This window comes from Siphateles boraxobius, unplaced genomic scaffold, assembly GCF_051911475.1.
Source record: "Siphateles boraxobius isolate OS27281-9 unplaced genomic scaffold, OSU_SipBor_1 35, whole genome shotgun sequence".
Classification (NCBI taxonomy): domain Eukaryota; kingdom Metazoa; phylum Chordata; class Actinopteri; order Cypriniformes; family Leuciscidae; genus Siphateles; species Siphateles boraxobius.
The window spans coordinates 15234381-15255446 of record NW_027508975.1 but is presented as its reverse complement, the minus strand read 5'-3'; the positions used below and the strand labels follow the sequence as shown (position 1 = coordinate 15255446).

The 21066-nt window shown below is 41.6% G+C and overlaps 1 protein-coding gene across 1 annotated transcript in view; it reads left to right on the top strand.

Annotated features, from left to right (window-relative positions):
• kcng2 (potassium voltage-gated channel, subfamily G, member 2) overlaps nt 1-20856 on the top strand; it is a 68872-nt gene extending 48016 nt beyond the window's left edge. The window contains exon 3 of the mRNA XM_077196539.1: nt 16733-20856. Coding sequence (XP_077052654.1) covers nt 16733-17569 — 837 coding nt within the window. The 3' untranslated portion in view covers nt 17570-20856. The remainder of the gene's footprint in view (nt 1-16732) is intronic.
• Nucleotides 20857-21066: the final 210 nt, after the last annotated feature.

The following is a 21066-nucleotide window of genomic DNA, read 5'->3' as shown; positions in this document are numbered from 1 at the left end:
AACTCTGTTACACACACACACACACACACACACACACATGTGTTTTCATGTTTTATGTGGACTTTCCATAAACATAATGTTTTTATACTGTAAAAATGGTATATTTATCCCCTAAGCATATCCCTACCCATCACAGAAAACTTTCAGCATTTTTAAAGGGTAAAAACGCAAATCTGCTCACTGTGGCTCTCGTCGCGTACGTGTTTACGTCGCAGGCATGCGCCAGTACAGGAAAATAACAACCAACATGTCGGATTATTTCTATACGTCGAACCTTCAAGTTGCCCTAGCAGCTCTGATAAAAGTACAAGAGTCTTTTCAGCAGTTGTACAAAATATTCTCAGATATTGGTGTTGTTGTGTGGCAGTGCTTCACATTGCCACCTAGCCGCCTGGAGTGCATACTACATCGAATTTCACACACTTTTGCGTTACCATATGCACGCTGATTTCCCCCCCATAACGCTTGTCTAAACGCAGAATAAAAAGTGATAACGCAACGCCACTTTTGCGTTCTCTCTTCAGATCGTTTCCGTGTAAACATAGCCTAAGACGCAGTGGGAAAGAAATACCAAACTCGCCAAGCTAAGCGCTGCCGTAACTAGTACAACGACCAGATAACTTACATGACTGTTTCAAGCAGACAAAACATGGGAACCTGGAGCCATGTCGAGATTAGGTTACCCTGGTAGTAATCTCTATTAATCTCCAGTATTATTACATTGTTTGATACAATATTGTTTTATTTGATATATCATGTAAATGTGAATTTTTATTTTATATTGGTTTATTTATTATTACTATATGTTACTTGTATTTATATTGTTTAAAGATTTAAGTTAATATTGTGTCCAGTTTGGCCCTGTAAATAAAAGGGTATTATTTTTTGACAAAGTGTGTGCAGTTTCGTTTTCTTAAATACTGTTTCAAGAACCGTTTAAGTACCGGAACCGTTTAAAAAATACAGAGTAGGTACTGGTATCGGATAAAACCCAACCGATACCCAACCCTAAACACTACAGAAACAAAATACAAAATATAGCTGCAAGCAGCCATTACCGGGGCCAAGCGCAAGAAGACGACAACAGATGCCAACATGGCTGGGAGTGTCAGACCAACTGCAGCAAGAAGCAATTGAAGACATTAAGAGAATTTTGGGCAAATGGCTAAAAAATCATACAGTAACTTATAAGATGATTTAATGGTTTATAACTTTCGACAAATAGGTGGTGCAGTTACGAAATCCATGTGATGTGGTCAGAGTGAGGTGACTCTGAGGTATGTGTGGGTAATTTTTTACACGTTTATACATATAAATGTCTATAACTCGAAATGAGATATTTTCACCAAATTTGACACACGTATTCACACTCTGAGGACACATGAAAAAATGGTGAGATTGTGCCACTTGTAGGCGCTATAATAGAACAAAACGTGAAATTGCCATTGACTTCAATTCAGTTTTGTGATTAAAATGCAATACTTAACAAATGCATTGGTGTAACATTACGGAACTCAGTATGTGCCTTCAGCAGCATGACCTGAAGGTTCTTAACAGATTTTGAGACAGCGCCACCTTTTCGTCAAAAGTTATAATTAAATTTACAACAATGCTAATAACTTTTGAATGAATTTGCCTATTGTTCTGACACTGGTCTTAATAGATTCCTTGGGTTATGCCGAAAACAAAGATACCAATTTTGTCAAAGTCAGCCAAACTTCCTGTCCACCATCTTGATTTTCATTCAATATCTACTTTTTCGAACTCCTCCTAGACCGTTTGTCCAATTTTCACCAAAATCAAATTGTATCATCTCCAGCATGTCGACTAAAAGTTATGGATTTAGTTTTGATAGATGAAACCGTTTTCGTATACCACAGCATAAAATTTGGGGCATGCAGCCAAAATGACTATTCGGGCTTTATCTCTGCAATGCCTTCACATTTTGACACCAAACTTTGTATGTGTCATTGTCACCTCACTCTGACCACATCACATGGATTTCGTAACTGCACCACCTATTTGTCGAAAGTTATAAACCATTAAATCATATTCCGTAATGTTACACCAATGCATTTGTTAAGTATTGCATTTTAATCACAAAACTGAATTGAAGTCAATGGCAATTTCACGTTTTGTTCTATTATAGCGCCTACAAGTGGCACAATCTCACCATTTTTTCATGTGTCCTCAGAGTGTGAATACGTGTGTCAAATTTGGTGAAAATATCTCATTTCGAGTTATAGACATTTATATGTATAAACGTGTAAAAAATTACCCACACATAATTTTTTTTGCGTTTTTATGCCACTTACTATTACTATGTTGACATTTGGGTATTAGCATTTAGCCAACGACCTATGTTTCCAAACTTCTGACAGTGATTTCGTCTCGATTGGTCTAACGATTTCGAAGATATTGGCATATGTTTTTTGAGCGCTAAATTACAACGCTACACAAACCGTAAGGCGAAACCTAGCATGGGTGGTATCGTTAGACTCGGCAAGGGGATTCAGGAAGGAGATGGATCCCGTGAAAATCAGTCAACCACACCCAGAGTTATACTTCGCATTTTGAATATTTAATTTGACCACTAGGTGGCGCTGGTTCAAAACTTCTCAAGCTCCTTCAGGGCATCGTACTGATGACCCATACTGAGTTTCGCAATGATACGTTCATGTTTGCAGAAAATACAGCATTTTGGTACAAAAATCTAAATGGCCAACGCCTAAAATGGTCGATATGGACAAATTGGATATCAGTCAACTCGGCATGACCTTCTGAATCTATCGAGACCACTTTTATGATTTTTGGACAAACCCTTCCGAAGTTATAAGCAAAAATAGTCATTTTTCATGTCTCCGGACCAGTAGGTGGCGCTGCGCCGAAACGCAGTATGTAGCCTCAGGTCATGCTTGTAATGACATGTACCAAGTTTGGTCTGAATACGATAAAGCGTTGCGGAGATCAGTGATGGGAATAACGGCGTTATAAATAAACGGCGTTACTAACGGCCTTATCTTTTTCAGTAACGAGTAATCAAACGAATTACTGTTTCCCCCTTTACAACGCAGTTACTATTACTGACAAAATAATGTGGCGTTACTGAACTCACTGAAGCGGTTTTCATCCGAGTAGGCTCTCTCTCCGCCATAGGACCTGCAAAGTTTTTTCTCTGGTGTGTGTGTGTGTGTGTGTGTGTGTGTGTGTGTGTGTGTGTGTGTGTGTGTGTGTGTGTGTGTGTGTGTGTGTGTGTGTGTGTGTGTGTGTGTGTGTGTGCGTGTGTGTGTGTGTTTATGAGGCGCCGGAGTGGACAAAAGCGAAGCGTTTGGACACACTCGGCCGCTCAACAATGCGCGAGAGAGGCCGAGTGTGTCCGAGAGCGCGCTCAACAGTTGCGTAAGAGAGACCGAGGGTGTCCGAGCATTATATAGATTGTTTATAAATAAATGTACAGTAATCTGTGGCAAAATCCTATAGTGCCACAGGACAGGCAGCTGCCTCACTGCATCCCATGACCGTTCTCCTGTTCCACCTGACCCAGACGCTCATGGACATGCAGGAGGGCGGGACTGACCCGAGGCTCTTCAGTGAGCTGCGCGCCGGGTTAAGCGGCACTTTTGAGATGGGCTGCTCAGAGATGAGACTCAGTTCTTTCCAGGAGTTGGTAGCAGGGCCACTCCTTTCCCCGGTGGAGGGCTGGGGAAGAATCCTTATTCAGAAAGAACTGACTCTCCCCTCTCTGAGCATACAGAGTTCTCGGACGACACAGAGCGCCGCCCACAAGCCGTGCTCTCCTCATCCCCCTCTGCCCCAGAGGTGGTTTACACGGCGTGCCGTCCACGGACCGTTTCGCCCCTGTCCCCCTCTGTCGCCAGACCCCTGACAGAGCAGGCCCCCGTGGAACGCTGGTCCTTCCCTGGCCTCCTCTGTCAGGGTGCGGTTATGACCTTGCCCCCACACCGGGCCGCTATGCCGTCCTCGTCTGGGCTGGTCATTCCGCTTCGCTGCACCACCGGGGGGACGTCTGTGGTTCTTCACTCCGCTGGCACAGTTGGGAGCCTGCACTAGAGCTTCCCTATCTGTTCCGCTGGGTCGTGCGAACCATCGGCTCGGCTATGCAATTCAGTTCGCACGGTCTCCTCCCTGCTTCACGGGAGTCCGCTCCACTTTGGTCGGTGGCTATGCCCCTATCATGAGAGCGGAGGTTGCTCCCTACTGGCGAAGGGTGCGATTGAGACTGTCCCTCCAGCCGAGATGAGGTCCGGGTTTACAGCCCCTACCTCATTGTCCCGGAGAAGTCTGGTGGGTTACGGCCAATCCTGGACCTATGCATCTGAACCGCTCCCTTCACAGGCTGCCGTTCAAGATGCTCCTGGCCAAACGCATTTCTGGATGTGTGCGGCCACAGGATTGGTTTGCAGCGATCGACCTGAAGGACGCCTACTCTTATGTCTCCGTTCTCCTTCGACTCAGATCGTACCTACGTTCTGCTGTCAGGGCACGCGCATATCAGTACGCTGTTCTCCCATTCGGGCTAGCCCTGTCTCCTCGCGCCTTCACAAGGTTGTTGAGGCAGCCCTTGTTCCTCCATGGGATCACGGGGTTCGCATCCTGAACTATCTCGGTGACTGGCTGTCTTAAGCTCACTCCTGAGACCAGGTTTGCGAATACAGGGATCCAGTGCTCCGGCACCTAGCTCGTCTGGGCCTTCGGGTCAACTGGGCAAGGAGTAAACTTTGCCCCGTGCAGAGGAGCTCTTTTCTCGGTATGGACTTGGTCGCCTTCTCCACTCAGCCATTAAACAAGAGTGCGGTCCCACTGAAATTGTTTCAGAGGCTCCTGGGGCATATGGCATCTGCAGCCGCGGCAACGGCGCTCGGATTGCTTCATATGAGACCGCTTCAGCTGTGGCTTCGCGATCGAGTCCCGAGGTGGGCATGGCATCATGGCACGCTCCGAGTTACAGTAACTCCTACCTGCCGTCAGACCTTCACCCCGTGGTGGAACCTCAGTTTTCTACGGGCCGGTGTTCCCCTAGAACGAGTTTCCAGGCATGTTGTTGTCTCCACAGATGCCTCTTCCACGGGCTGAGGCGCCATGTGCAACGGACATGCTGCCGCGGGCTCCTAGACAGGACCCCAGCGCCTTCTGCATGTCAATTGCCTCGAGTTGCTGGCAGTACGCCTTGCCCTGCACCGTTTTCGCACGTTGCTCAAGGGTCAACACGTACTAGTCCGTTCAGACAATACCGCGACTGTAGCGTACATCAACCGTCAGGGTGGTCTACGCTCCCGCCGTATGTCGCAACTCGCACGCCACCTCCTCTTATGGAGTCAGAAGCACCTGAGGTCCCTTCGTGCTATCTACATTCCGGGAGATCGGAACTTTGCAGCCAACGAGCTGTCACGGTTTCGGCCCATCTCCGGCGAATGGCGACTCCATCCCCAGTCGGTTCAGCTGATTTGGGACCAGTTCGGGGACGCACAGATAGATCTGTTTGCCTCTCACGACTCGACCCATTGCGCCCTGTTCTATTCCCTGACCGAGGGCTCCCTCGGCACGGATGCACTGGCGCACAGCTGGCCGCGGGGCCTACGCAAATATGCGTTTCCCACAGTGAGCCTTCTCGCACAGACCTTGTGCAAGATCAAGGAGGACGAGGAGCAACTCATTCTGGTTGCGCCGTATTGGCCCACCCGGACCTGGTTCTCCGAACTGGTACTCCTCGCGACAGCACCTCCTTGGCCAATTCCTCTGAGGAAGGATCTCCTTTCTCAGAGACGGGGCACCCTTTGGCACCCTCGACCCGATCTCTGGAGGCTCCACGTGTGGCTCCTGGACGAGACGAGGCAGGTTTGAGTACCCTGCCACCAGCGGTGGCGGCTACCATCACTTCCGCTAGAGCATCGTCCACGAGACATGTCTATGCGTTGAAGTGGAACCCCTCGTCAACTGGTGCTCTTCTCGTCGAGAAGACCCCAGGAGATGCTCGATCTCTGTTGTGCTTTCCTTCCTGCAAGATGGGTTGGAGCGAAGGCTGTCTCCCTCCACCCTGAAGGTGTATGTGGCCGCTATCGCCGCATATCACGAAGCAGTTCAAGGTAAGTCTCTGGGGAAGCACGACCTGATCGTCAGGTTCCTGAGAGGAGCGAGGAGACTGAATCCTCCTCGCCCTCCTCTCGTTCCCTCTTGGGACCTCTCAGTGGTCTTAAATGCCCTGCAGAGGGCTCCCTTTCAGCCTCTGCATTCAGTTGAGCTTAAATTTCTGTCTATGAAGACAGCGCTCCTGGTTGCTTTGGCCTCTATCAAGAGGGTAGGGGACCTGCACGCATTCCCCGTTGACGAAGCGTGCCTGGAATTCGGGCCCGGTCTCTCTCACGTGATCCTGAGACCCCGGCCTGGATATGTGCCCAAGGTTCCCACCACTCCCTTCCGGGACCAGGTGGTGAACCTGCAAGCGCTGCCCCGGGAGGAGGCAGACCCAGCCTTGGCACTGCTCTGTCCAGTACGCGCTCTCCGTGCTTAAGTAGACAGAACGCAGTGTTTCAGGACCTCAGACCAGCTCTTTGTCTGTTATGGTGGGAGACTGAAGGGAAAGGCTCTCTCAAAGCAGAGGTTGTCTCACTGGATAGTGGACGCCATTGCTTTGGCTTACCAACAGCAAGGCCGACCGTGCCCCCTTGGTGTGACAGCCCACTCCACCCGGAGTGTGGCTTCCTCTTGGGCTCTAGGGTTACATACGTAACCGAGACGTTAGGAAACTCAAACTAAATAGATATTATTCAAACTTTTACTTGCAAAGTTGTTAAGTAGAGTTACCTTAATTTTACCTTAAATTTTTGTCAAGTTTTTGCACACATGTTTTTAAAGTAAATTTTACTTATTGTTTTTTTCAGTGAAGGCTGCTTATATAGTATAGTTTGCCCACAAAATAAATATTGTCATAATTTAACCACCCCTCCAAACTTTTTTGACTTTCTTTTGTGGAATATAAAGTTACCCTTAAGAATGTTTGTTCTGTTACTCTTTTTCACACAATGAAAGTGAATGGTGACCACATGAAGCTTTCAATATTTTAGACTCGAATTTCAGTCTGATCACCACTCAAAGCTATCATATGGCTTCAGAAGACTTGAAATATAGTCATATGGACCACTTTCATGATGATCATGATTCAATATATTGTGCTTTTTTTGGGTCTATTTTAGTACTTGAAAGATCCAGTTATTCACTTTCATTGTATGGAAACAAGCAACATGGATGTTCTGCTAAGAATCTCATTTTGTGTTCCATTGAAAATGTCATATTGGTGGAATAAATATGGCGAATTTAAACTGCACTTTACCTTGGGAAATCTCCCCGAATAACAACTAAAACATTCTCTTCATCAACTCTTTTCATTATTAGGCAATAATCACATTTAATTATACCTTTAAATATTAATGCAGTTCATTAACTGCATGCAAAACCTGATTGTTTCAGAGGAAGCTGGGGATCATGCAGGGCTCGAAAGGAAAATGAAACCTTTTATAGATTAGAAATAGTTTTCTAACTGCCTGCCTGATCTGTGACGGGAAAACATGTTTGTCTGGATGAAGCTCATTAATACATTTCAATCAGGGCTTCAGAGTGGATTGATTATTTTTTCCCCCAGAGTAATTTGTAATTAAACATGGCCTGCAGGATTGTTCAAGTCTGTTCCCTCAGAAACAGCATCATGCGTCAAACAGCTCAAGTATGACTCTAAGGTCTGCTGTGTAATTCTTGACATGCCCATTAAGCAGAAATCTCAGTTTGATATACTAATCAGTTTGCAGTATCTGTGTCAGTAATAACATATGAATAAGTTATTAATGGGCAAAGGGTTGGTCGCACATGTGGCATATGCATTTCTGTTAATTAGCATTATAAAAAAGACATCAGATTATGATACTCTGTAACTTTAACTGAGACATTATTAATGATTAAATATTTAATCATAATTTTAAAAATCGAGACAGGGTTCTGATATAAGTGTTAGCTATATACGTTAAGACTGATGATTGTGTAGCTGTGATGGCTTTAATAAATATGCACCTTGTGGAATGTTCAACATTTTGTTTTAGAAAATAAATGAGAATATTTGATGAAATATGAGAATATATAACCGAGAATGATAAATGAAATATGAGAATATTTACCAATTTTTGACATATATAATAAACTAAAATGACTACAATCCGTAGTCTACAATAACTCTAAAACATCCAGACAATTTTTTTTATATCCGCATGAATTTTACTTTTGTGCCTTCATTTATAGCACCTAAAAAGAAAGAGTAGTAATAAAAGCACCACGTAAAACCGGCAAGACTTGAGGTAACTCATCTAAATTAACTTGGACCCCATTTACTTTCATTGTATGGGACTTGAGACTTGAGGTTGAGTAAATTTCAGACTTTATTTCTGGATGAATTATCCCTTAAAGCCACATTTTAAAATGCATGAATTGCATTATATAACACATTAAAATACATTATATGACAAAAAATTCAAACCTATTTGCAAAAAATACCACAAGCACTTTGAGGTAACCTGATCTAATACATCCACTTAAAATCACCTACACACCAGCTGATTAGAAGTCTTTGTAAAATTGCTCCGAAAGTGACAAGTTGTGAGAAAAACATTAACAGCATTTGTTTACAAATGCCACTTGATTCAATATTTTGTATTTAATCCAATGACATTTAGACATTTTAAATATCCAAAAAGTCTCCATATTGTTGTGGCCACTTTATATTAATATTTGAAAGTGGAAACTGTCAGGAATTTGGGTAAGTTATAAGTTTATAACGTCATTCCACTGTTGCTCAACCGGTCATTTTCTGGGCCATTCCAGATCATTGACGTTCATGCTTTTAAGCCTCCCTCTACAACTTCCCCCCTTTTTTCAGTCCTGCCGCATAGAATGTGTGCCAGCACTTCTCTTCATTGAGGAGGTGTTCTCAGTCTATGGTGTTGTGTGTTATAGCACTGAAGACAGACTAATCTAAAGTGTGGAGTAAGATGCCTTTGGGCAAATTTAAGGCTTAAAGCCTTTCCTCTCTCTAGCCGTCTATTCAGGCTAGATTTCTGTGCATGTATATTATTGCTTCATGGACAGTTGTAGAATTATAACTCCTTTAAAGATACCTAAACCCTCCGGCATTGTTCATTTGTGAGTCACACTCGTGTTGTTCGTGGTCAACAATGTTTCAATTTCAATGTTTTTTATTTAATATCTGTTATTTTTAGGGTATTTTGTGTTATGAAACAATATTCATATTTAAATTACGGACCATTTATTTCTATATAAAATATTTTTAAAATTATGTTAAAAACACATTTTATATGAAGATTGCCTGGGGGAACAACTTTTCTTGTGGTCTTCAGTGCTCTGTAGCATCGACCGGATGGTAACAGTTGTGACTTGGATGTGAGGGATCCAGAGTGATATTCTGAGCCCTTTTCCTCACTCGGGATGTATACAGTTCTTGGAAGGTGGGCAGGGGAGCACAAATAATCCTCTGATTTTGTACCTGGGCCAAACCAGACAGTTATGGAAGTGCAGAGGACAGACTCAGGCCCCATCCACACTACTGCGTTTTAGTTAAGAAACGGAGAATTAAAACGAATACGATCTCCGTCCATACCAGCGTTTTAGCTGCGTATTAGAATTTATCTCCGTCCACATTAAAACTACTGAAAACGCGGATCACGTGACCATTCACCTACACTGGGCATGCACGTGCCGGTGTAAACAGGAATCAGATTGACTGTTCTTCAGATTTCGCTGAGGTTGATAAGTGCCGATCTGGACATTCGAAAGTTTTCGAATCATTCCTCAGGAACCACAACTTCATTGATAAAAATATCCCACCATGCGCTGGTTCTTCCCGGCTTAACCCAAAACCGACGCTCTATGTATTGTCGATAACGCGGTGAGGGTAATGCTGGGGTGGAGGCCACAATCTTCTCCACTGTTTTCAGCTTGTTCAGCTCCAGGTTGTAATGACTGCACCAGACAGCCAGCTGTCTTGTTCGTGTACAGGGGGAAGAGCAGTGGAGAAAGCACACATCCCTGCGAGGCACCCGTGCTGATTGTGCAGGTGTTGGATCTGAATTTCCCCAGTCTCACTAGCTGTTGCCTATCTGTCAGAAAGCTGGTGATCCGCTGACAAATAGAACTACTGTAGGAACAGAGAGCTGGGCTAACTTTGGCTGTTTACACCTGGTATTAAGATGCGTTTTGGTCGATCGGATCACAAGTGAACGACGCTAAATATAGGTGCAAACAAGGCTGTAAGGGGTTGCTGGAGGTGTTGATGGTTGTGCAAATAGACCATCAGAGTGGGTGTAAGGTGGGAAACTGTGATTTTCAAATCTGCAGTAGAAATCTTTCAGGTCGTTGGCCAGTTGTTGATTCCCTACAGAATTGGGGGTAATTGTCTGGTAGTTTGTGATGTCTTTCAGGCCTTTCCACACTGACACAGGGTCGCTGGCTGAAAACCTGTTTTCCAGCTTTTTAGACCACAAATCTCTTTTGTCAGTGTGTTTTCGGGCTGATTGTACAAGATTTTGTCCCCATTCCTATGGGCATCTTCTATGAACTGGCGAAGCTGTCTGAGTTTTGCTGAGAACAAATGGTTTGTCTTTTTTGTAGTTTAAATAAGTCCTGGGAGGAATACACATATCCTTACAGAAACTGATGTATGATGTGACAGAATCTGTGAGCTCATCTAAATCAGTATCAGCATGCAGCTTCTAAAACAGTCCAATCAGTGCAATTGAAGCAGGCTTGTAAATCCCTATATAAGTATATAAACAGGGTTATGTATTCCCAGTTACTGAGAATAACTGTGTTTTCAGACATAACTTACTTTTATTGAGTTTATTGAGAGATAATCAAAAACTATTTTTTTGGCTAAGTTTAGATTTTTTTGAAATCTTGATATGAAGTTTTTTTGCATCATGATTACAGTCAAACCAGAAGATAGAGAAAGCATCTGTTTTGCACTTTTGATGTTTTAGAGTTTCACCCCTTTACTGCTGTGTGCTTTATTTTTGCATTGTGGCTAGGGCTGGGGCGGTATGGATTTTTTCTAACCGCAGTTGAAAAGCAAGATTTTCCCGTGGTATGGCGGTAAACCGCTTTAAATAGCCAGCCCCACACCCCAATCCCCCCCCCCCCCCCCCCCCCCCGACAAACTTTCACGCACGCACCAGAAGTCGTTTCTACTAGACAGACTTTGTTAAATATTGTCACCTACATCCAAAAAAAAACGAGCACAATTTGAAATAGTCAAATATTCATCAAGCAGTAATTTGGCATGAACCAATCACTGAATAGATTTCCTTATTTAAGAATATTCTCAGATACATTCGCATTGAATTCATCATTTTCAGGAGAATACATTATGATGTTCACATTGGAAATGAAAGAACACCTATTGCAACATGTCTTAATTACAAATATTATACTCCATATTTATGTTTACATAATATAGTGTTATTTTTTATTCAATCTATGTCGATTATATGAAGAGTGAACAGGATGAGTAAGATAGGATCATAAGATGGGTCAGACACGATTTTGACCACTTTATTAAGTTTTGTTTTGTAGAAAGCCTTTCTTTAAATTAAATTTCGTTTTGTATAAATTGTACCTTAATTTTAATCACTGTGTCATTAACTAATTGCATGGAATTAAGAAATAAGAAGCAAATAGCAGACATATAACCAGGAGGACGTGGAAGCGCAGGTGCGATCTCTTGCGGGTAAACTGAAGCTCGTCTCAAATTAACCGAAACTCGGCGTAGGCTGGGCCTAAATGTCTACTTTTAAACAAAATTCAAAACGAAATGATAACATTTTAGTCTACAGTAGCCTAGTCAGGTAAGGTCAGGTTTGCCGATGTGCGTTATAGGCTATTTACTTATATATATTTATCCCTGTGCGCCGATCGGAGACGGAGTTCACTGCTGATATTCTGGGGATACAACAGTTACAGCCAATATACTAGGGACTTTAGCCTTTAAATATCTTTGCTGCATTGGATCTTTCTAGAACAGCCAAGAGCTTTCTAGCCTCTTGACAGCAGCGCCTCGCAATGCTCATAGACCTTAAAACAGCCAGTGCGGCGCTGTTGCGGTTTCGAAAATTGATCAAAAAACGTTGGTGCGGGTGGATGGCGGACAGATGATGAGTTTTGTGATGCGGTTGCGGATAAAATAATAATAGCCCATCCGCGCATCTCTAATACGAATGGAATGTTATTATGTGTCTTGGAACATTGCGCTCCTCAACTCGTGAAAGATCGGATTTGCTCCATCTTTTGATGATAAGTTTTAAAGACCTTGATGATAAGGTCTAAATTGACCAAGTAACACCAGGGGGTTAATTTTCTTTTTGTCCTGACTCTGGTGGGTTGCCAGTTCTGGGCACATTCATTGTTGTTCCATTTTCTCTCACACATTTAGGCCCTGTCCACACGGAGACGCGTTTAGCTGTATACGTACAAATTTTTTATCGGATCGACGTTTCGTCCAGACGGATCCGGCGTTTTGGGAGACTGAAACCGCTATTTTTTGAAACCGGGTCCCAGGGTGGATAAATCTGAAAACGACGCCCTTGCGTCTTCGTGTGTACGGCCAATCCGTACATTTTGTGAAACGATGATGTCATCACCCCACGTGTCGACTAGTCAGACGTGCTAAATCAGTAGGCTAACAGCAACAACAACTGCGACTACTTGCTTGAGTTCATGCTTCAGAAGCTATAGAGCCTCTTTTATTTATTTATTTATTTATTATTTAGGCCTACTTTAATGTATTTTTATTTTATTTCTGTATTTTACTTCTTTATTTGTTTATATTTCTTTCTTATGCTATGATGCTTGTATTTTGTCTGATTAAGACATTTCGTATTTTGTAAGGATGGGCTTTTCAAGCAAAAATAATATTCGACGATCGCTGGGAATTATTTGATTATTATTCAAAAAACGCACCTCTGCCCCCTCATGCTCACCGGTAACACGCCATTCGCTCCGACATTAAATTTCTCTGTACTGTAGGCCTACATGTTGTAGCCATTAAAGAAAAGTTAGTTTCATATTTATGTTTAAATAATGTTATTCTTTCCATTTCATATATGTTGATTATATGAAAAGTGAACAGCGTGAGTAGCCTAATCATAAGATGCGCAATATCGAGACACATCATTTTGAGCACTTCATTAAGTTTTGTTTTATATAAAGCCTTTCTTTAAAGTGAATTTCGTTTTGTATAAATTGTATCTTAATTTTAATCAATGTTTCATCAACCATTTGCCTGGATTTAATAAATAAGAAGCAAATATAGCAGACAATAGCCATCAGGACACGGAGGCGCCGACGCGATATAACTTGCATCCCACGTGAACTGGAGCTTGTCTCATAAATGAACAGAAACTCAGAAATATATCTAAGCTTGAAATGTTTACTTTTAAACAAAACAATTCAAAACGAAAAGAAACAGAAAACTCTCTTATAATCCGTATGAAGTGTGCATTTATCTCTATAAGCACCTTCACCTACTGCGAAGGTGGCGAGTCAGCATCGTCACAGAAAACAGTAGTTTATTAATAAATAATTAAAATGTCTCCTTGCTATATTTGACACATTCATAATGATTAGGCCATTTGCCGGTTCTTTGTGGCAAGCTTTATGCGTCTGCTAACTAATCGAATATCGTGACTCATTCCTATTTTGTAGCCTACCAGGCCATTTATGGTTTTTCATATTGTTCAATAAAGTTCTTGGTTAAAAACAAAAAGAAAAAAAAGAAGCTACTGTTCCTAATATTATTGTATACAGCGTGCAAGGTTTATGCGCAAGTCTTCTCTGTTTTTAGTGTATCTGTGTCAGAAATACAGCGCCTCATACTGGTCTGGCATGTATACTACATCGGTTTCAGTGGTTTCGTGTGTACGCAGATATTTCTTGAGACGGCGCCGTGTTTACGGAATTTTGTTTTGAACGAGGAAAAAAAACATCGGATAGGGAAAGAACTGGCTTCATGTGGATGTGGCCTTAGTGATGACCTTCACTGCTTTTCAAAGTTTTCAAAAATGTTATTAAATATGTCTGGTTTCTAAGAACCTTCTGCATTCATGGAACATTAGTTTTTCTCTTTATGATTACAAGTTAGAAAGTAGAATGTTTCTCAGACATGTGTTTTTATGAAATTAAGCTGCAGATTTCAAGTGGACTCTTGTCAAGTAATTACTGTCACTGAAGTTGTGCAATAGCTTTTGAATTCTATAATTGTTTTTTTAATGAATGTCCTTGTGTTATAATTAAAAAAAAATCTTTTCAGAAACATGCTCTGGCCAAGCTCAGACATTTAAACTTTATTAATTATAACTTGATTAGTAATACAAAGTACTAGCCATTCCTTAGAGAGCGATTGACAGTTGGAAAATTTTCATGAAATCAAACCAATTTGAGATAAATCACAATTACTCCACAAAATAACAGAATCCATCAAATACATTGCCATTACTTACTGATGCATGTGCTGCTGTTGTCCCATTAAAATTGTGTTACTTTGCAAAAGATGATTTCATTATTGAACATTGTGGAAGGCTTTTGTTAGTTAAAGGGATATTTCACCCTAAATTTCTGTCATCATTTACTCATTCCAAACCAGATAGCCTTTTGTTTGACTTTGGAACAACTAAAGATATCAATATGTAAATCATTCATTCATTTTTTATTAAACCACTGGAGTCAAATAGGTTACTTTTCTATGATGCCTTTATGAACTATACTTGGAGCTTGAAGTCAAGTCACCTTTATTTATATAGCGCTTTTTACAATACAGATTGTTTCAAAGCAGCTTTACAGATATAACAGGAAAAAATTATGTTATAATAATATTGTTAAATATAAATTTAAATGTCCCCAACTAAGCAAGCCAAAAGCCAATGGCGACAAATGCGAAGAAAGGGGAAAAAGGCGACAGTGGCAAGGAACCAAAACTCCATCAGGTGATAGAATGGAGAAAAAAACCTTGGGAGAAACCAGGCTCAGTCGGGGGGCCAGTTCTCCTCCAGTTCCAGCTGACCTAATTTATGCAGCCTAATAATCATTTAACTGATTTGAATAATAGGAATGTATAGTGTTCTATGTGTAAGCCAGGTTGAAGAGATTTGTTTTTTTATTTAAACTGAGAGAGTGTGTCTGGTTCCCGGACAATGTTAGGAAGACTGTTCCAAAGTTTAGGTGCTAAATAGGAAAAGGATCTACTGCCAGCAGTTGATTTTGATATTCTAGGTATTATCAACTGGCCGGAATTTTGAGATTGCAATAGACATGAAGGACTATAATGCGTTAGGAGCTTGCTCAAGTACTGGGGAGCTTAACCATTTAGTGCTTTGTAAGTAATCAGCAATATTTTAAAATGTAAACGATGTTTAATAGGGAGCCAGTTCAGAACCCGTTCTTTTAGGTTCTAGTAAGAACTATAGCTGCTGCGTTTTGGACCAGCTGTAGTTCGTTTATTAAATGTACAGGGCAAACACCCATAATAGCATTACAATAATCTAGCCTTGATGTCATGAACGCATGAACTAATTGCTCTGCATTTGTCATTGAGAGCATATGACATAATTTGGATATAATTTTATAATTTTAAAATGCGGTTTTAAATATACTAGACACGTGACTTTCAAATGAAAGATTGCTATCAAAGAGCACACCCAGGTTCCTAACCGACGACGAAGACTTGACAGAGCAGCCATCAAGTGTTAGACAGTATTCTAGGTTATTACCTGAGGAAGTTTTTTGTCCAATAATTAGAATCTATGTTTTTTCAGCATTAAATAGTAGAAAATTACTAGTCATCCAGTTTTTCATAGGGTGGATTTGAAAGTTTTGATTATCTAGACTTTGGATGAATGTATAGAAATCTCTTTGGTTATATTAGAATATTTATTCTGAAAATGAAGAAAGTCTTGTTGGTTTGTAACATTTGGGTAAGTATTTGATGACAGAATTAAAATTTTAGGTAAACCCACCCTTTAAATGGATGATAGAAAAGACTAACATGATGGAAACTGAAATTTAGGATACAGGAAAAAATATATACATTTAATTTATATTGAAATAAAATCACAAATTAAAACTATAAAAACAAGTTTGAAACATTTTAAGTAGGAACTGGATAAAAATAAAAAAAACAGCTGGAATATTTCCTAATGAATTGCCAGGTTTTCCATGTTAGAAGTGAGTGCACCAAGGGACAAAATCTAAACAGCTCACAATGATTTAAAATGTAATCCTATGTCACACTTAATGCTAATATTGGGTTACACTTTATTTTAAGGTGACTTAGTTACATTGTACTTACTCAAATAAGTACTGTTTAATATGAATTAACTACATGTACTTACTATCGAGTTACGGTTAGGGTTTGGTTTAGGGTTACTTGTAATTATGCATAATTTACTGTTATTACTACAGTAAGTAATAAGTACATGTAGTAACGTGTAACTGCTTCACCTTAAAATAAAGTGTTACCTAATACTGTGATGAAGGAAAACTAGGATTTTTTTCCTATATATTGAGACATATACTGCATAATGACCCTCACACGAAGACTCTAAATGACTCGAGAGGTTCAACAGAATGTGAAACCCAGACTTCAACTAACATGTGTTTCCTCTATCAGGGTGAGTGCTCCCAGAGGTGCTTCAACATCTTTGTGCTGGAAACAGTGTGTGTGGGCTGGTTCTCCCTGGAGTTCCTGCTCCGTTTCATCCAGACACAGAGCAAGTGCGTGTTCTTGCGCACACCCCTCAACATCATCGATGTGGTGGCCATCCTGCCCTATTACATCACTTTGATAGTGGACTCACTGTCTGTAGGCGACCGTCCCACCGGCTCAGGAAACAACTACTTAGAGAAAGTAGGATTGGTCCTGCGAGTTCTTCGAGCGCTGCGGATCTTCTATGTGATGCGTTTAGCACGTCACTCTTTGGGGTTGCAGACGTTGGGGTTGACCGTACGCCGATGCACTCGAGAGTTCGGACTGCTCCTGCTGTTCCTTTGCGTCGCCATGGCACTGTTCTCACCTCTGGTCTTCCTGGCTGAGAGCGAGTTGGGCGCCAAGCAGGAGTTCACCAGTATCCCTGGGAGCTACTGGTGGGCCGTCATTTCCATGACCACAGTTGGATACGGTGACATGGTTCCACGCAGCATTCCTGGCCAGGTGGTGGCACTCAGCAGCATCCTGAGTGGAATCCTGCTCATGGCATTCCCAGTCACATCCATATTTCACACTTTTTCACGCTCCTACCTGGAACTAAAAGCGGAACAGTGTCGGGCCACACGGCACAAGCCTGATTCACAAGACAGCACTAAGTCCCAAAACAGTGAGGATTCACAGGACACTGACAGTTCGTTACATGGAATCACAGAGACCGTTGCAGTCAGTGCGCACCATCGCAGATCTGTGGCTGTGGCAAGTCAAGGAGTCCCACAGGTCAGGCGATCTCTAAAGTCATAATGCAAACAATTAACTAAGACTAAAGAAAGATCCCACGTACAAAGACATGCTACAGGTGAGCGGCCATAGTACCTGTTTAAGCAGGCGACTTGACAATAATAGACACTGAGAAAGGAACATTAAAATGGACAGGTTTGTAGTCCAAAGCACAATTCTTTAAGGAGTTAGTTCACCCTAAAATGAATATTCTGTCATCATTTACTCACCATCATGTTCCAAATGCATGACTTTCTTTCTTCCATGGAACACAAGTGGAACTGTTGAAAGTGAATGGAGACTGGGTCTATAAATTCCAAAAACTATTTAAAAAAACACCACATGATTAATGGAACCCTTATTTAAAGCCTTTTGAAGCCATATGATAACTTAGTGTGAGAAAAGATGCACAATTTAAGTTATTTTCCCCCTACTTAGTAGCTCTTAAATCTCACTTTTGATTCAAAATTAAAATGTGTCATGCCAGGTTTGACATCAGTGAAATGAAGCAACATGTTGTTGCGTGTATCATAAACCATCATGTCAAGCCATTTGAATAGGTGTAACTACTGGTCCTACTCACACAACTTTGAAGGTTTTTCGAAATAGCATCAACCGGCATGGGTGGCAGGTCCATTAGCCTCTTGAGGCCAGGGGAGTGAGGTTTACTTGCACAGCTGACTCCGTTACATTCACCTACCTAAACCTCACACCCATTTGGTTCATGGCACCAATGTAATTGGTCTTACTCACACCATTTCAGAGCGGGATTTGAACCAGCATCAACTGGCATAGGAGGCAGGTGTCCTAAAAAGGCTGAAAGCTTCTGCCCCTAGCTTGCCTCTTGTGGCTAAGTGAGTGAGATAAACCTGCAAAGCTCTCTACTAGCTACCTTATATTTACCCGTATAAACCTCACACTCATTCGGGTCACAGCAACAATGTAACTGGTCATACTCCCACCGTTTCAAAGCAGGATCTGAACCAGTGTCAACTGGCATGGAAGGCGGGCACGTTAACAAATACACTAAAAGTTGCTAGCCCTAGCGTGCCTATTGAGGCTGGAGTGAGGTTTACCTGCACAGCTATCTACCACCCGCCTAAATCGCACTCTCACCCGGGTCACAGCACCAATGTAACTGGTCCTACTTGCACCACTCCGTGTGAGATTCGAACCAGTGTTAACCGGCATGGGACAAGGGCTGGCTAACATGGGTTTTAAAACTAGCAGCCCATAAAAAATGTGTCTCTTAAGGTCAGGGAAGTGAGGTTTACACAGCTCTTAATAGCTGGCCTCTTTTATATATACAGGTCCTTCTCAAAAAAATAGCATATTGTGATAAAGTTCATTATTTTCCATAATGTAATGATAAAAATTAAACTTTCATATATTTTAGATTCATTGCACACCAACTGAAATAGTTCAGGTCTTTTATTGTTTTAATACTAATGATTATGGCATACAGCTCATGAAAACCCAAAATTCCTATCTCAAAAAATTAGCATATCATGAAAAGGGTCTCTAAACGAGCTATTAACATAATCAGCTGAATCAACTAATTAACTCTAAACACCTGCAAAAGATTCCTGAGGCTTTTAAAAACTCCCAGCCTGTTTCATTACTCAAAACCGCAATCATGGGTAAGACTGCCGACCTGACTGCTGTCCAGAAGGCCATCATTGACACCCTCAAGCAAGAGGGTAAGACACAGAAAGAAATTTCTGAACAAATAGGCTGTTCCCAGAGTGCTGTATCAAGGCACCTCAGTGGGAAGTCTGTGGAAAGGAAAAAGTGTGGCAAAAAGCGCTGCACAACGAGAAGAGGTGACCCGCCCCGAGGAAGATTGTGGAGAAGGACCGATTCCAGACCTTGGGGGACCTGCGGAAGCAGTGGAATGAGTCTGGAGTAGAAACATCCAGAGCCACCGTGCACAGGCGTGTGCAGGAAATGGGCTACAGGTGCCGCATTCCCCAGGTCAAGCCACTTTTTAACCAGAAACAGCGGCAGAAGCGCCTGACCTGGGCTACAGAGAAGCAGCACTGGACTGTTGCTCAGTGGTCCAAAGCAAATTTTGCATGTCATTCGGAAATCAAGGTGCCAGAGTCTGGAGGAAGACTGGGGAGAAGGAAATGCCAAAATACCTGAAGTCCAGTGTCAAGTACCCACAGTCAGTGATGGTCTGGGGTGCCATGTCAGCTGCTGGTGTTGGTCCACTGTGTTTTATCAAGGGCAGGGTCAATGCAGCTAGCTATCAGGAGATTTTGGAGCACTTCATGCCTCCATCTGCTGAAAAGCTTTACGGAGATGAAGATTTCATTTTTCAGCACGACCTGGCACCTGCTCACAGTGCCAAAACCACTGGTAAATGGTTTACTGACCATATTACTGTGCTCAATTGGCCTGCCAACTCTCCTGACCTGAACCCCATAGAGAATCTGTGGGATATTGTGAAGAGAAAGTTGAGAGACACAAGACCCAACACTCTGGATGAGCTTAAGGCCGCTATCGAAGCATCCTGGGCCTCCATAGCACCTCAGCAGTGCCACAGGCTGATTGTCTCCATGCCACACCGCATTGAAGCACTCATTTCTGCAAAAGGATTCCCGACCAAGTATTGAGTGCATAACTGAACATAATTATTTGAAGGTTGACTTTTTTTTTATTAAAAACACTTATTTTATTGGTCGGATGAAATATGCTAATTTTTTGAGATAGGAATTTTGGGTTTTCATGAGCTGAAATATTTCAGTTGGTGTGTAATGAATCTAAAATATATGAAAGTTTAATTTTTATCATTACATTAGGGAAAATAATGAACTTTATCACAATAGGACCTGTACACCAGTTCTAATGAGATTTGAGAGCTCAACTGCCTTTGTTCCCATTCACTTAAATTGTACAGAAAAAACAGCATGAACATTTGGTTAAACATCTCCTTTTGTATTCCACCGAAGAAAGAAAATTATATGGGTTTGGAATGGCATGAGAATGAGTGATGATTGAATTTTATTTAAGCTCGTGTATCTGGTAGATGGATGCTCCTACCTGTGAAAACTGTATGACTGTGAAGATTGACATATTATTTTGCATCCACCTTTAAGGTAAAATGAGCTTTTCTCTGGTGTAAGAGCATACATTGTTACACTGTTCAAAACAGGCTATTGAACTTTAATTTATGCTCCTATATAGCTGGTTTGCAATAACTATGTTTATGAAAACACATATTTCTGTATAATTCTGCTTTTAGATGCCATAGTCTCAGGATCTGACGGTTGTAATAAACACAGTGAAATACCCTTTAAAAGAATAAAGGTTTCTTATTTTCAAATTGTCTTGAGTGATAGCTGGTTTGTAGGATATATTGTAAATATAATAGTAATATACTGTAATTTTTCATTAAAAAGGAAAATGGTCTCAAACTCAGAACGGCTTTCCATATTAGGACGGATGGAATTACTCAACCCATAATGTCTAGAATGTGAAGTAAAATAATTTCACTACTAAAAAAATTCTATAAGTAC